The 13,461-nt window shown below is 38.2% G+C and overlaps 1 protein-coding gene across 2 annotated transcripts in view; it reads left to right on the top strand.

Annotated features, from left to right (window-relative positions):
- The window catches only part of LOC307145739 (polycomb protein SCMH1), a 38,016-nt gene extending 24,680 nt beyond the window's left edge, over positions 1 to 13,336 (top strand). The window contains exons 9-15 of one of the 2 annotated variants that reach the window (XM_079849211.1): positions 366 to 492; positions 825 to 1,028; positions 1,748 to 1,909; positions 7,415 to 7,543; positions 9,328 to 9,543; positions 10,063 to 10,217; positions 11,622 to 13,336. In XM_079849211.1, the coding sequence (XP_079705337.1) occupies positions 366 to 492; positions 825 to 1,028; positions 1,748 to 1,909; positions 7,415 to 7,543; positions 9,328 to 9,543; positions 10,063 to 10,217; positions 11,622 to 11,747 (1,119 nt within the window). In that variant the 3' untranslated portion in view covers positions 11,748 to 13,336. Of the gene's footprint in view, positions 1 to 365; positions 493 to 824; positions 1,029 to 1,747; positions 1,910 to 7,414; positions 7,544 to 9,327; positions 9,544 to 10,059; positions 10,218 to 11,621 lie in introns of both variants that reach the window. The other variant, XM_079849210.1, reaches the window with a different exon arrangement.
- The last annotated feature ends 125 nt before the right edge of the window (positions 13,337 to 13,461 follow it).

Genomic DNA, 13,461 nt, shown 5'->3' with positions numbered 1-13,461 from the left:
CTGACATAACCGAGAGAATACTGGCCGAGCTGTGTATTTAGACATCATTTTGTGTTTGTATGTCCATTCAAGGGCAAGGAAACACGAGAGAGGAATCAATTCGGTGTTCGAGTGCTATCTAAAACGCTCCTCTATTTTCGCCTCTTTTTCCGCATTTTCAATTTTTGAATGTGTAAATTGGCAAGACGAAACACGTCCAAATTATTAACTTTCACTCTATGATGGTAAATTTAGCAGTTAATCCGCAAATCACATGCGTGCCGAACTGTGGGGCAACTGATCACCTGCGATCCATTGCACCCCTATGTTGTGAAGGGTGTCATTCAGTGAAATACTGAAGTTTATCATGTGTTTCTGTTTCTCAGAGGAAGTCCAGACTCCTTCAGAGCTCCATGTCTATCTCAGCCAGCTCAGACTCCAGGGTTCCCATGACTCGCATGCCCAGCGATGGACTCTCTTCTCTGGGATCCCCGTCATCTGTGGTGTCTACTGGTATCAAATACAACTTCTAATATCCCGTATGCTGGCACACAGAGGAACATCTGACGTCTGATCTGTATATTTAGATTACATATCCACAATAATCAAACTATATAACTACAATAATTATACTACATAGCCACGATGATCAGATACATATTGTCACTATCCACGATACATATTGATGCATTTTTGTATTGCGATATATAGTGACACGATATATTGTTACACCCCTAGTTTTAACCAGACTAACCATATGGTGTCAACCATGTGGATGGTGAGGTTAATAAAGCTTTAACAGTACAGTAGTGTTTACACACGCATGTCCCGTCCGTGTCCATCAGTGTGTGTGTACGTGAAGAAGCACGGGAACTGCGGGCCGCATCTGGACCGTAAGCAGGTTCAGAGACTGCCGGATCACTTCGGGCCCGAGGCGGTGAATCTGGTTCTGCAGAAGACGGTTCAGGCCTGTCTGGATTGTGCGTATCAACCCAAAGTGCTTCTGGGATGCCTTCAGAGCCAAGGGGGCGGAGGAGAGGTGGTCAGAGGTACAAAGTCTTCAGAAACAGTGACACTAGCCGTGTTTTACAGATTTGCGCTCTTTTGCGATATTTTCTTAGGGTACGTTTAAAGGGATACTCCACTTTTTTTGGAAATAGGCTCATTTTACAGCTCCCCCGGAGTTAAAACAGTTGAGTTTCACCGTTTTCGAATCCATTCAGCCGAACTCCGGGTCTGGCGGTACCACTTTTAGCATAGCTTAGCATAGATCATTGAATCAGATCAGGACCATTAGCATCTCTCTCAAAAAAATGACCAAAGAGTTTTGATATTTTTCCTATTTAAAACTTGACTCTTAATTATACATGCTTTTTGAATAATAAAGTTTAATATAACCATAAAAAAAAAAAATTGAATCCAGAAAAATTAAAACAGAATTAACTCACATTAAACTAGGTTATGTAAAGTGTGCTTATCCTTCAGGTTGGCTGCATTAACAATTTAGCTTTCTTGTTTTTCCCCTCTTCACATTAATGTTGCAGCCTCTGCTATAACATTATCTGGTTATAAAATTGGTATTGAAAAAATTATCGTTCAGGTATCGGTATCGAAGTCATGGTATCGGTATCGAATTTGAACAATACCCAGCCCTACTAAAGAGAGATGAACGTGTAATAAAGCATAATTGCTCCTCTAACAAGAAACCTGCTGATTTTCAAGCACTCCCAGTAAAGACGTGCTGTTGTGTGTGTGTGTGTGTGTCTAGTCCGAACAGATGGTGGGACGCGGTTGGTGAAGCTGCCGTCAGCGTCCAGCGCCGGGTGTGTGTTACGCTTCCTGGAACTGGTGTGTCGACACCTGCAGTGTGATAATCTGTTCAGCAGTCAACCGTTCAGTCCACACAGCAACTATGAGCGCGCTAAATCAGGTGCGTTTACGACCTCTACATCCTGATGTCTGAGGATATGATCTGTCACTCCAGTTAAAGGTGCTCTATGTTACTCTTTCACTTTTTCAGCCTGTTATTTTACTTTGAAATGTGCGTTTCCGTGTTGGAAAGTCTTGTTTTGTTTTGGTCTGTGATACTGCACGTTGCCAGTTTGCCAATTTTCATTGTCAATTGCGCTCGTTCCTGTTGTGTGTCTCAAACTGGCAACCTGTGTGAGTGCCGAGTCTGACACCGTGTCCAAACCACAGGGTTTCCACGGGGCATTAAAAAGCATTTAAAGTCATTAAATGGATTTTGCGATAATTAAGGCCTTAAATGGCATTAAAAAGCATTAAATTGTAATCCTACAGGCATTAAAATCATTTTGAAGAAAATTTTATATTATCAATTTATTTGAATATAGCCTTCATAATTAATCATTTTTATTTGCTGTCGCAAAATATGTACTAGGGTGGCCCATAAAAATAGGCAAAAAAATTAAAGTGATAAATTCTATGATTTGAACCTTGCAAACATGGACCATAAAGACAAAAGGAATAGGGTTAAAATTTCAGCTAAATTGAAGATGATTTAGAGGTTGCACAAGCCCCTTGAAGTTTTGAGAATTTTCACTTAAACAATGTTAAATGGCAAAGCCGTGTCAGATTATTACATTGCTTATCCCTGCAATCTGGTATGTATATAAGTGAGGAACGTGCGAGAGAAAGAAGGATCAGATGATCCACCTCACCGACTTGATGCTAATGGGAAATATGAACAGAAGACCCTCAGCAATTTTGTGACAATGAATACAAATTCATTCTTCACAATTCTTGGCCTACCAGAGTCGTTCTTACAAACACGGAAAATGAGGAATTCACATGTGAAGAGAAGATAGTTCAATCCCTAAAAGTTGTGAATGACACTGCCGAAAGGGGCATCAAGTTGATACAGGACTTTAATGCTTTAATGCTATATTAACCAAATCAGAAGAACAGAAACAATTCTTACTACAGGTGGTTAAACGCCACAGAGAAAGCTATCCTGACTCAAACAAAAGCACAATTGTCAAAGGTCTTGCCAATTCTCCATCTGAATTAGCAAATTGAACAGACTTGTAGAAATACATTAGTATAAGATTGTTGTGTAATAATATTCACTATTAAAATGGTAAGTTCTCTATAATATGTACCAAATAAGTTGCAGTTTATGCTTATATGTCCTTTATGTAGCTCCATGTTAAGTTTAAGGAATAAACAACATACAAATTGACATTTCAGCAAATATATTTATATACCGCTAATCAAGTGATATAGGTGATTTTTCTTTTGTCTTGTGCAACCCCTAAATATCATTTAATTTAGCCAATTTTTTAATGTGATAACTTAAACTGGTGGTAGACCAAAATGCAGGGTTCAAATTGGGAGAAAAGAGAAAAAAGTTTTTTTGGGCCACTCTAATATGTACGTTAGTGTGATAAAGCAGTTTGGTGATTGCGGTGATGCGGAGATGACACGGGCATTTTGAACAGCAGGAATAAAACTAGACCAGAAAAATGGGAAAGTGCAAGGAAGACAAACAGTTTAGGACATGGTTGCAGCCGGTTGGTGGTCAAAATAAAGAAGGATTTTGCAGCGTTTGTAAAAAGGTATTTAAGTTGGGTAGCAACAATGGGAATCAACGCCGTAAAATCTCATATGCAGTCTGACAGCCACAAATCGACGGAAAAAGGATATATAAAATATCCGTGGTTAGTCATGGGTCGTGTATGGCATTCAAAATGAAAAAAATGGCATTTAAAAGGCATTAAAAAGCATTAAATTTAAATTGAAGATACCTGCAGAAACCCTGAAACCAGACGCGATGCGTTAAGATTCCAGCGACAGATAATTTGTCTGTCCACACTAGATGCGACGCGACTGTGATATGCGTCAAAATAAATCAAAACCCACAGCCAATCAGAACAGTGTGTGGGCGGAGTCAGCCAATCAGAACAGTGTGTGGGTGGAGTCAGCCAGTGTGTGGGCGGAGTCAGCCAATCAGAACAGTGTGTGGGCAGAGTCAGCCAATCAGAACAGCATGTGGGTGGAGTCAGCCAATCAGAATAGCGTGTGGGCGGAGTCAGCCAATCAGAACAGTGTGTGGGCGGAGTCAGCCAATCAGAACAGTGTGTGGGCGGAGTCAGCCAATCAGAACAGTGTGTGGGCAGAGTCAGCCAATCAGAACAGTGTGTGGGTGGAGTCAGCCAATCAGAACAGTGTGTGGGCGGAGTCAGCCAATCAGAACAGCATGTGGGTGGAGTCAGCCAATCAGAACAGTGTGTGGGCGGAGTCTCGAGGCACCAGAGAGTAATCTTGAGGGCACTCGCAAGAAAATGGATAAGTAGCTACATAATCAAATTCACAAATATTACACAATTTAAACATTATTCAAACACACAGGCTGAGTTACTAAAACAATCTTTGTCAAAGAATACACTTGTTTGTTCACAGTTTGAACGTTCTTGTTTCCATTTGTTTAATTTCAAGATCTGAGGTGAATTATCCATTGTTGCTTTTACAGCCTCAAAGCTGGAGCACTAAATGATGTTCAGAGTCACATGACACGCTTTAAACATTAAATAAAGCACATAAACAGTGCCTGAGATTATCATCGCCACACTTTGTGTTTGTTGTTCCAGCGCGACGTCGCAGAAAAATAGAAACCGTTTCTAAAATAGAATCGTCGCGTGTTTTTTTTATGAAATATAAATATTAGATGGAAAAAATATTAGAAATATATCAGATATTAAAAGGCGAATAATAATGACAAGCATGTAACAAAGTTACTAAAATTAAAAGTGAAAATATAAAAATAAAAGCTTATAAAATAACAAATATTGGAATAGTATATGAATAATACTAAAAACTAATAAAAATCAAAAGCATATAAAATAATAAAAACTAATTAAAAATATGAATAAATACTATAAAGGCATATAAATGATACTAAAAACTAATAAAAAATGACGAAAGCACATTACAAAATTAAAATATTAATATTATGGATAATAAAATGGAAATATTAAATAAAACCTATTTTTATATATTAATACATAATATAATATATAAAAAATACTTTTTTATAATAAAAAATGACTAACGTAAATTAAAACTAAATGTATAAAATAAAAGTTAAAATAGTTTAATAGTAAATTAGTTTTAAATATTAACAATTAATAATAGAATAGTATATAAAGAATCCTAAAAAATAATAAAAATGACAAAAGCAGAAAATAAAATTACTAAAACTTAAACTGAGATTACAATGAAAACTAAAAAATACGACGACGACACACATGCATTATATTGCATTGCATAAAATGTGTGCTGGTCAACTAGTCTAAAATTAAGAAACCACTATAAAACTGTAAAAAAAACAAAAAAATAATTAAGATAGGCTACTTGGTGGTGTGGCGCAATGGATAAGACACTTGCCTTTGGTGTGAGAGACCCGGGTTCGAATCCACTGTGAGACACCAATGTGTCCCTGAGCAAGACACTTAACCCCTAGTTGCTCCAGAGGCGTGCGACCTCTGACATATATATAGCAATTGTAAGTCGCTTTGGATAAAAGCGTCAGCTAAATGAATAAATGTAAATGTAAATGTACTTAATTTATTATTCCAATATCCAAATGATACTAAATACCACAGGGAAAAGGGCTTCTATTTGTGACGTGCTGTCTTTGCATTTGAACATTGCGCATTTTAAACAGGACACGCATTAGCTGAATAAATGTTAGCCAAAACATATTTATAGAAAACAGTTGACAATGAATAGACAGGAGTCCAATAATAACATAACGAATCACTTATTCTAAAAAGAATATCAAGTAGCCTAGGCTATACCGGTAAGTTAGACGAATCCGACATATAAGGGCTGTTAACAGTAAAACGTTCGTCATTTAACGAATTTTAAAAACAAGGATGGATAATACAAAATGCTTTCTGGCATTTTCACAGAAAAAAACAAAAAACAAAAACAAGCAAGAACAAAATTTAAACTTAGCCCGTCAAATTTAATTTTACAATTATCTTCTCTCTGTGCGCGCGTCCGTGTTTGTGAGAGAGCTCGCGCAGCACTGATACAACGGTACTTTTTAATCCATAACTAACACGCTAGTTTTCATACAAAATAAATATGTAACATAATTAGGTACTTTAGTTATTATTAACACAAAAACGTAACACATGAAGGCTACGTTTCTTAGCACTGAGAATTAATTAATAAACGCTTGTTTCTCCAGACTCGCGCTTATCCGTAATCCACAAATGATCACATCACTTTCATAATCACGAAGCCATAGCGATTTCAAGTTTATTAAGATTTATTGTTCAGTATTTCTTGAGCATTTTATTATTTGCGTGGCTGAATGATGTCTTCCTCTTTTTCTGAGTGACCATGAAGAACGGAGTATTTTAAGATAGCCTAATCCATGCGATCCGTGTGATCATCGAATCCATAGGATTAGGTTAACTCAGTACAATATTTCAACTTTCCATATCGAGCCCAGCCCAGCCCGTTTACCTTCAGGAGTCAGATGTACAGTGACTACTGTAACGTTACTGTCCTCGCTTATGAAATCAGTCAGACTGCGGGCCGCGGGAGTGGAAGGCGGATCGAGCGGGATTCTTTATTGGTGTCGATTTTCAGTCTCTTTTTAATGATAGGCCTTACGCATCTGTCAATCATCCCCGCTTGCTATTTGGGGAATGAATCCAGCGCTATGATTGGTCGAACTCTTCTTCTTTTGCTGTTGCTTGATTTGAGGACTGCGCGTGCATAGGCGTCACTGGTTTTTGCGTAGTTTAGACTAACAAATCGTACCAGCGTACTTTGATGTCAAAATGCGTATCCGCTACGCAAAATGCGTACAGGTTGGCAGGTCTGCTAAAATGCCGCTTCAAAACCCTTTTGTCTTGGTTTCGACGCAGTGCTGAATGGTCATGTTGTGTGTGTGTGTGCAGTTAAATGCTTGTGTTGTGTTTGCGTTCAGTTAAATGGTTGTGTTGTGTGTGTGTGCAGCTCTGAGTTGTGATGTTGTGTGTGCAGTGCTGAGTTGTGATTGTTGTGTGTGCAGCTCTGAGTTGTGATGTTGTGTGTGCAGTGCTGAGTTGTGATTGTTGTGTGTGTGTGCAGCTCTGAGTTGTGATGTTGTGTGTGTGTGTGCAGCTCTGAGTTGTGATGTTGTGTGTGTGTGCAGCTCTGAGTTGCGATGTTGTGTGTGTGTGTGTGTGTGTGTGTGTGCAGCTCTGAGTTGCGATGTTGTGTGTGTGTGTGTGTGTGTGTGTGTGTGTGCAGCTCTGAGTTGTGATGTTGTGTGTGTGTGTGTGTGTGTGTGCAGCTCTGAGTTGTGATGTTGTGTGTGTGTGTGTGTGTGTGTGTGTGTGTGTGTGTGTGTGTGTGTGTGTGTGTGTGTGCAGCTCTGAGTTGTGATGTTGTGTGTGTGTGTGTGTGTGTGCAGTGAAGGAGGAGCTGCTGTCGGACGGGCCGTCTCTGATCAGGGCAGTGAAGAGGATCTCCAGAGAGTCTCCACCGTACTGCGCTCCTCTCTCCCCGAAACTCCTTCACACAGACACACACCCCTCAGAAGGTACAGCGCTTCACACACACAGAAACAAACAGAAAGAACTTATAATTTGAATTATATGTCCTTTGGGGGGTGTTGAGTGTTTCAAGGTATTCAGTACTTTAACATCTTTTACCCTTCCTCCAAACAATAACAATAATAATATAGATTATTACAGATCCATTACATGATAAACTTACTGAACTCTGCTCTCTCTAAAACCTTCGAAAGGCGGACAAATTTTGACAAAATCAAGATTAATCACCATCAGGGACGTCGTTAGGCCTATTTTAGGGGGGCTGAAGCTACCCCAAAATGTTCCTAAGCCCCCCTAAATGATAAGAACAACAATAACAATTCGATTTATCAATAACCGTATCCTCATTCATATTTAGACGCAACAAATGATATATATCCAGCTACAAAAATTAGCCGAAAAGTCAGAAGTTGGACAGAAGTGCCAACTCTCACGCATTCACCGTGAGACACACGCAATTGACACTTTTCACACGCCACACATCCATTTTCTCACACACAGAAAAATGGTGAAGCAAAGAGGACACGGAGACCAACAGACTAGACAGAGCAGTTACTTTATGATATCAAAGAATCTCAACTCTCAGATTCTGTCAATTTTATTACGAAATTCATACAATAAACACCGTTTTGGCGTTTGTAAATGTTACGTGACCGATCATCTCTACTAGCTTATAGTAAAAAAAACACGAACACTGTTGAAAGATACAGTAGTAGGCTACAACTTACCGAAATGTATATTCCTCATACAAAATATCGATCAATCAGTGTTTTTTATCAGCGTGAAGAGGTCAATAACACAGCTGGAGAACAATTATGCCACATTTACCTCAGGAAAGCCATTAATGACTATAATATAGGCTATAGCACGTAATCGGCAAGAAAAAAAGAGCTATAGAGAATATTTTGCTAAATATGTGTTCTATATTACATATTTATTATATTTTTACTTATATCATTAAATAAAGTTGTTATTATAATAAAAAACGCATTATATTTAATTTGAGTTATTTTTAACCTTAAATAATACTGCCAGCTGAAAGGGCTCTCTATGTTTACAGCATTAGGTGAGTTGTTTTTTTCTTGAGAAAAATTTACGCCTATCTTGAGTACCTAATATTTATCCAAATGAGTCAATATTAAATCAAATCACAATAATTGAATTGAAATAATAAAAAAGCGTAGCTTAGCAGAAATTGTACCATGCACCATAAAATTGACATATAATTTTACACTTATGCTATACTAAAGCCTGAAATGGGCACTTTTTGTGACAACAGCAACCCTATCATTTTTGATCAATGATGTTGCTTAACTTCAGAATTTGAACTAAAATCAGTATTCTTATGATTGCTCTGAACATTTCTGACTAAGTTCAACAAACATTAACATAAACTTATAAAAAGAATTAATAAAAATGTAGGTGTGACGGGGCTGAGACTAGGGTAACAGGGTTGAAGATAGTAACGGGGTTGAAGAGACAAATACAGCTAAACATATACATAGTTGTTTTTTACTCAAATTCACTGTAAGATTTTCTATAAACGCAAGTTACAAATACCCTGGGGGCTAAGCCCCCCCGTCTTCCAATCCTAGTGACGTCCCTGATCACGGTCAGCACTGCATAGAGTTGATTGATTGCAATTTTAATTTGGTGATACAATAGTTTGTTGAAAACTGAATTTCTATTGATTTATGAGGAAAATGTGTATGTTTGTGCGTGGTGTGTGTGTGTGCGGTGTGTGTGTGTGTGTGTGTGTGTGTGTGTGCAGCCGAGACTCATCCTCCAGAGGAGAACGGGTTACTGAAGGAGCAGCGCTTCATGGACTCCGCCTCCAACTCCATGACGCCCCGCCCACAAACCCTGAGAAGCACCTCCGAATACCAATCAGCACCCAGCAGCCCGTATTACCATGGCAACAGGCCCCCTCTACGGCGACAGGCCTCCAACCCCCCTCCTCACACACACACACACAGGCGCGTGGAGGGTGAGCGTTTCTGTGTGAAGCTGTCAGACTCACTCACTCATTTGTTTTGAATCTTCTGATCCAGGGTTTCCTAAAGTATGGTTTGTGAGTTGATGAAAAGCAAATAATTCATGAAATCATGTATCATCAAAATGTAAATTTTATATATATATTTATATAAATAACATACAATTATATAAATAACATACATATTGTATATAATTCTAATTATATAAATAAATAAATCTATCGCAATTATTGTATAATAATTAGTAAAATCATAAAAACGCAAATAAATCAGATTAGATAAATAAAAAAATCTAATTATATAAATAATTATTGTAAATAATAATTAGAAAAATCATAACATCCAAATAATTATAATTATATAAATAAAAAAATCAAATATATATATTTATGTATATATAGATATTGAACTTGCGCCCATAGTTGGCTAGCGCTGCTTTCGGGAAACACACCCCAGGCTGAAGGAACTGCATTATCTGCTGATCAAACGCATGTTCCCTGTGTTTCCAGCAGCGAGCTCGACCACGGGTCCCGAGGCGGTGGAGCGGGACCTTCCCAGAACCCCCGGCAGGAGCCCGTCGTCCTGGTCCATAGAGGAAGTGATGCAGTTTGTGTGTGACGCGGATCCCGCAGCCCTCGCCCCGCACGCTGAGCTCTTCAGAAAACACGTCAGTGAATCACTGAGACACACACACACACTTTTACATCGGACTCTAAATCAGCCAGTGTGAGGGAGAGCGGGAACATCATCTGTGTTTAGACTGCACACACACACACACCGTCTGGACAGACTCACAGCTGTGAGAAGCGCTCTAAATCAGCTCGATTTTTTTGTACTTTATTATATTTAAATACACAGAATGCTTGAATTAAAGTTCCCTGTTATGCTTTTTCGAATATTACCCTTCATGCAGTGTGTTATAAACAGTGTTGGGGAAGGTTACTTTTTAAAAGTAATGCATTAATATTGCGTTACTTAGTTACGTTTTATAAAAAGTAATGAGTTGTTACTTTTGCGTTACTTTTTCTCACCTGGGCTTGCTTGCTTTCTAATAACCACAAAAAAATTACATTTTTGGCAAATGTTAAGGCCCTTTCACACCAAAAGTGAAGTGAATAAGCCTCAGGCTGAAGGAAATGCATGTTTACTCCTGTACAGTAGAGGGCGCCGCTCAAACAAACCTTTCAGCTTCTGCAGATTAAAGAACAATAGGAGACTGTAGAAGGAAGTTCAACACTCTTATTTCTAAATCTAATCTAAAGTAAATTTTGCTTATTAGTATGGTTGAATTAGATCATTGAAGGTCAGCAGCAAAGACATTGGTTAATAAAGTGAGATTAAATACATAAAGTATATTTGTGTAATTTAATATAGTTAATTATAAAAGTTCTACGCATTTTTTATTTTTACGTTTTTATTCATTTTGAGGAATACTGAATGTTTTCGTGCAAGTGAGATGAGCAAATGCATGTTCATATTTAGACTAGAACTAAAATAACCATGTATAAACACACAGCGCACACACACATCTCCTCACTTTATTTCTCTCAACATGGGGACAGGAGAGCTGTCAATCAATAAATGTGAAAAAGTAACTAGCGTTACTTATTTGAAAATTCTATATTTTGTTGTAAATTGAAGAAGTAATGCGTTACTTTACTAGTTACTTGAAAAAGTAATCTGATTACGTAACTCAAGTTACTTGTAATGAGTTACACACAACACTGGTAATAAAGTTGTTTGTGAATGTATAAGGTCTGCAAAGTTTTAAAGATCAAAGTGCAGAGAAATAAAGCCATTGAGGATCCGATCGTGAGGTGCCAAAAAATTCAATGCAAGTCAATGGGGTCCAATGTTGTTTAGACCTCAGCTTTCCTCCAAATATCTTTTCTATCTTGTTCTGCAGAATTAATAAAATCATACAGGTCTGTAATGACATAAGGGTGACCACAAGGTTCATTTTTTAAAAGTTTTTAAAGGATCAGGTTGGTAACATAAATCGGAATCTCTGATTGGCCGCCACTGGTTCTGACATCACCGGGGATAAAACTCATGTTGTTTCTCTCTGCAGGAGATCGACGGTAAAGCGCTGATGTTGCTGCGCAGCGACATGGTGATGAAGTACATGGGTCTGAAACTGGGACCAGCGCTCAAACTCTGCCATCACATCGAGAGACTCAAGCAGGGGAAGCAGTGAAACACTCACACACACACACACACACGCTGCTACAGAGGGGGCTGATGGGAAATCACTGTGTGCTGCTCGCTCGTCTCTCCATAAACACACACACACACACACACACACCATCTCTACAGGACGTTCATGTTCAACCTGAGGAACACTAGTGACGCTCTCTGGGAACGAACCTCTAACCTCCTCGTCAGGAACAAACAGGAAGTCAGTTCTTACTTCCTGTGATCTCGTCTCCCCAAAGATGCCGAGGCTTTACGGGACGATTATCTCATCGATAATGGCCGTTTTTGAGTCTGATTAATCGCTCTACCTCCCTGTGACGTCCTACAAGTTCACAGGTGCCACTGAAAATTTTTTGCAAGTCTTGTTTGTGTGTTTAGTTGGCGTCAAACAAACACTTCGCATTCAAGTTACGCGGGAAAAGTTCTCTAAAAAGGAAAGTTCTGTCATCAAACCCGCGTGATTTTATTTCTTCCGTCGAACGAGAAAAAAAAAGACGTTTCGAAGAATGTTCACGCTGCTCGTTTTCATACAGTCAGTGAGTAAATGATGGCAGAATTATTATTTTTGTCCTAAGAAAACCCGAGCTTGTTTCTGTGAGCGAATGAAAAGAGTTTTGCTTTGCAAGATATTCGGTCATACATGAAATTTTAAGAGTGTAAATCCATAAAGTTTTCACTCCGCACATCTATTTCAAACACAATGTTGTAGAATAACGTTCTCAAAGTAGTAAAACACACCAGTACAATATTCAGGCCTAAATTGAAGATTTACGTAATTAATTGCATATATAATTTCAATCCATTTCGACAGTTTTAAACTTAATAAACTTAAAGTGATTATATTTTCAGTCATACATAAACCAAAAACAGGTATGATTTCTGCACTCAAACAAATATAATAATAATAACTGATTCTCTTTAAATAATCAAATGTATCCGGTTAAAAATTATAAACATGTTTAAAATACGTCAGGCTGTGGAACAAGTCAATTAGTTCAAATGTATGAGATTGAAACGACTTGGACATGTTGATGATAAATATGGTTATTGTGTATTTAAAATTGTAATTATAGAAATCTGAGCTGTTTTAATAATGTATGACTGAAAAATATACAGATTGTTAAAGCCGTATGAATGGAAATTTTACATGCAATTCAAATGTGTAAGTCTTTAATGTACAGCCCCTAATAGTAGAAATGCATCAGTGAACAGCACTGATTATAAAGGATCGTTGTAGTTTTCCGTCTGCTGTATTTTTCTTCTGTCGCTACTTGTTTTCCAGTCCTCTTTAAAGAAGTGAAGGACGGGGAAATCTGTCAGTGTCACGAGTGTCGCCGTTCCAGAGCGCTTTTTGTTTGACTTGGCGTCAGTTTTGTTACAGAAACCCGATGTTTCTCCGAGGCCTTCACGTCGAGCTCTTATCTTGGGAATGTTTGGGTTTGATGTGTGTGTTACGAAGTGTTGCAGAGTCACGGTGAGATGTTAAAACCGGATGCCGGAGGACAGTATTCAACAGACACCACATCACTTCAGTCAAGCATTGCTGTAGGTGTCATTGAACTATTAGAAATATCACTAAAATAGTGGGAATTTGATGTAATGTGAATGCCGGTGTGTTTTGCACTGGCCTCCCATCTTTAATCCTGAAGTTTATGTTGATATTTTATCACTTGCATTGATAGATCAGACGTCAATGGTGTATTATGGGTTTAACC

This window comes from Squalius cephalus (assembly GCF_949319135.1).
Source record: "Squalius cephalus genome assembly, chromosome: 18".
Taxonomy (NCBI): Eukaryota; Metazoa; Chordata; class Actinopteri; order Cypriniformes; family Leuciscidae; genus Squalius; species Squalius cephalus.
Note: the sequence above shows the minus strand (reverse complement) of the source record. Positions and strands in the feature narration are given on the sequence as shown.